Raw genomic sequence first — 3,899 nt, 5'->3', positions numbered from 1 at the left:
CATAATAAATATATAATTACATATTCACATGATAAATTTTATATATGAAGACTGATAAAAATATCTCCATGATGCATAGTTTATTATATGTACAAAATTAAAATTACAAAAATATATGAATAATTATATCTATATATTTATAAACATATTAAATAAATATTTAATAAATGTATATAAACGAGCTGATCCGGGCCGAGCTTGAGCTCGTTTAGATTAAACAAGTTGAACTCGAGCTTAGGCAAGCTCAGGCTCAACTCGCTTACACCTCCTAGTTATTATATATATATATATATATAATGCTACAAGATTAATTAAATAAATACATAAAAAATTATTAATGAGCCGAGCCCATATCAAGTTCAAGCTTGTGTAGTTATAAATTCATGAGCCGAGTTCGAACTTTAGAAATAAAGCTTGAAATTGACTGAGCTCGAGCTAGAGCTCACTCAAATTAAACGAGTTGACAAGAAGAGCTCGAGCTCTTGTGAACTTTAGTTTGGCACGGCTCATTTACATCCCTACTTGCGCACTAAGTGACCTATCGGGTAGCAATTACTATCGAAAATGAAAAGTTTATTTACAACACTAAGGTTCTTAACAGTTTAGAAACTAATTGACCTTGGCTTTCATAGTTTCAACATTTGCTTTCAGCACTCTATTATCAACAGCAGCTTCATTATGCTTTTGGTTAATGTCGGAAAGACGTTTCAGTAAAGCAGAATGTTCAATCCTCAATTGAGCAGCCTAAAAACAAGTATATAACATGTCGTGTAATTATTATTACTCTATAACTTTTGAACTAGAGTAATATTATTATTACACTATACTATTTTCTAAAACATAATATCATTTGACATCTTGTAAAAAAAACAAACATTAAAGAAGCAGACCTTTGCCTCAAGCTCAGCCAACTGATCCTGCTTTCTTCTTCTTGAACGTCTAGCGGATTCTCTGTTCGATATCATTCTACAAAAACAATAATTACATTTCAATAACCGACAAGAAAAGTGTTGGCGAGTCAACCTAGCGCAACTTACCTACTAACACGTTTGACATCCGTAGCGTCTGCATTCTGAGTATTTTCTGATAGTTGTTTCGATGATCCACTTGTTGTCGATTCCACTGAGATTACATTGTTGTTTTGTATAACAGGTTCATCACCAAACACTAATATTATCAACCAATACAAAGTTACAAACAAACACATGTACACTTTCAGCTCATAAACTCATAACAAAAAGAAATAAGAAAGTTACACAAAGTTAAAACATATATTAGATTGCTGGTATTATGGTTTAACAATTGTTCTAACAAACCTATAGAAGGAGCCTGTGATCCAATGTCCTGTTGAGCAGTGAAATCTTGAGTTCTTTTAGAAGATTCCTATATAAAAAAACCTTAAATAAAATTATCATCCTATAAAATCTCTTATTAAAAAACAAGGTTGTAAAAGTCGCTAGGTGAACCCATACGGTTGACTGAGGAGTTAAGTGTACTTGGAGTACTCGGAAATGGTAAATATAAAGCAAATTAATTTGTGGAGAAATACATAAATTTATTAATATTTATAAAAAAATAATTTATTATTCTCAAATTTATTAATATTTATTAATATATGTCAAATATCAAATATCATAAATTTATTAATATTTATAAAAAAGTAAGTGAATATCAACGTAAATAAGAGAAGTACATCTTTAAATACTAAATTATTCTAAAAATTGCTAATTGTTAGTTAAAAAATGATATTTTTTCTTTACTATTACAGATTTAGGAATTATGTTTTATTTTTTTAAGTCAAAATTGGCCCAAGTTGGCCAACTAGATGTGATCTAGGCTGAGGACCTGAGGTTGACTAACTTCGATCGATTCTTAGTAACTAGGTGGTGTTAAAGAAACTCGCCTCGCTACTTTTACAACATTATTAAAAAGTATGAACATATAATAATATAAGCAAACCTTAGTGAAAGCAACAAATGCACACGCTAGTTCAAGTTGCCTCTTGAGGTATCTCTGGCACTCTTCCGGATCATTTTGCGACATCGTCGCAGCTGCACCTAAAGTATCAGTGGTTGGTAATGACTGACTTTGATCGACAATGACGACGTCATTTGGTGAAGATGGAGATTCTGGTGGTGTCCATGGGTCTTGGAGGAAGCTTTCTAAATCCCACTCGGACATGACTTGTTCTTTGATGAATAGGATGATCCATACACACACACACACACACACACACATATATATATATATATATATATATATATATATAAACAATATTGCAATGGAATATATATATGCACCATTTAAAAATATATGCATGCTATATTTAGAGCCTCAATTTTGAATTTAAATCATTTTTCTCTAATTCTTTTATCATTTTTTATAGTTTCCTTTTACGGCTAATTTAAACAAAATAAACAATGATTTAAAATAAATCAGTTAATTAAGAAAAACTAATTTCATTAAATATTTTTTTGATTTATATAAGTCGACATGACACCTTGGGATAGACGAAAAAAGTTATAAAAAATTCGCCGTATTTATTTAAAATAAATCAAGTTCAATATTTTTAAAATGCTATCCAAAAAATATTCTATCCGATTATGAGCATATCTAATAGACTTATATCTAGAACATATTTGCTACCATGCATTCATGTAATAAGAATTGATTTGATTGTAAATGAGTATTTATAGGAGGTTAATGTGAAAAAATAATGAAGCAGAAAATCACGATCTCTTGTATTTTCTATTAAAATCAAAGATTGTGTTGACTTTAGTCAAACACCAAATTTTCCAGAATTTTACATTTTAAAATATGACATAAATAGCCCCTTTACTTTTTGGTCACCTATCAATATCAATTATCAAATCTTACTAATCTATTAAAGCAAAACCAATGCTCCACATGCCCTTCTACTAGCCTATCCACCTATGCATCCAACTCAATTGTCTATTATGCTGTCACGTCACATTTCCTATTATTGCCAAATCATCTCTACACTATATTTAAACCTTAAGATTTTCCAACACTAATCATTTTAATCTCTCTCTCTCTCTCTCGGCTTACTAACTCAACCATCTTCTATATTCCGGTAATGTAGATCGGGATTAATCGTTTTCCGGTAAGATTATATATTATACTCTAATGGCCAACAATGTTATATGATTTTCCGGCAATGTTATATCTTTTTCTGGTAAAGTTTTACGATAAGGTTTTATATTTATTTTAATTGTTATATGATTTTGTAATAATCTCTTCAGGTTGTATATCAAAATCGAAGATTGAATTGATATTTTGATGTTATTACGGTTTTCCGGTAAAGTTTTATTCGCTACTTTAATGTCTGATTATCATATTATTCCTTATTTCATTTACAATTGTTTTTGTTTTCCGTTTTTGTTTGTATTTATATTAATTATTATATGATTTTCTTATAATCTCTTTAGGTTCTATACCAAAATCGAAGATATAATGAAGATTTCCCTATTTCGTTTTTCCGGTAACACGATTCAAATATTCCGTTTATCAATTAGAACATTTTGTAAATCAGTGGTTTAAAAATCAAAAACATGTAGCATTACCACGACTATTTTTTTTTTAATTTCTAAAATGATTACAAATTTGAATTTTAAATTCCAAATTTAATTTAAAGTTGAAATTTGTAAATAGTTGGTCAATATTCCATAACGTCTAAACTTACAATCACTACAATTTATTATTTTCTAAAACGATTTGATTTAAAAAGTTTAAATTTCCAAATTTAAATTAAAGTTGATTTTTATATTTAATTGTTGGTCAAACGTTTAAGTTGGTTAAACATTTTTAAATTGCCTGGTCAAACATAATTAGTATTACCTCTTAACATTATTTATATTCATATCAGTCCGTACAACATT

General features: G+C 28.9%; 1 protein-coding gene across 1 annotated transcript; it reads right to left on the bottom strand.

Annotated features, from left to right (window-relative positions):
* Positions 1-821: 821 nt before the first annotated feature.
* LOC143585430 (light-inducible protein CPRF2-like) lies at positions 822-2,181 on the bottom strand. The gene is made up of 5 exons (XM_077067218.1): positions 1,960-2,181; positions 1,317-1,383; positions 1,038-1,167; positions 891-966; positions 822-833 (listed from the first exon to the last, which is right to left on the bottom strand). Exons 1-5 carry the CDS (start codon positions 2,179-2,181, stop codon positions 822-824), a joined length of 507 nt encoding a protein of 168 aa, XP_076923333.1.
* Between the last annotated feature and the right edge of the window lie 1,718 nt (positions 2,182-3,899).

The sequence above is a fragment of the Bidens hawaiensis genome, unplaced genomic scaffold, assembly GCF_021521415.1.
Source record: "Bidens hawaiensis isolate Kalapana, Puna unplaced genomic scaffold, B.hawaiensis_p1.1 tig00033844_1, whole genome shotgun sequence".
In the NCBI taxonomy this organism is placed as follows: Eukaryota; Viridiplantae; Streptophyta; class Magnoliopsida; order Asterales; family Asteraceae; genus Bidens; species Bidens hawaiensis.
This window is presented reverse-complemented; position numbering and strand designations above follow the sequence as displayed.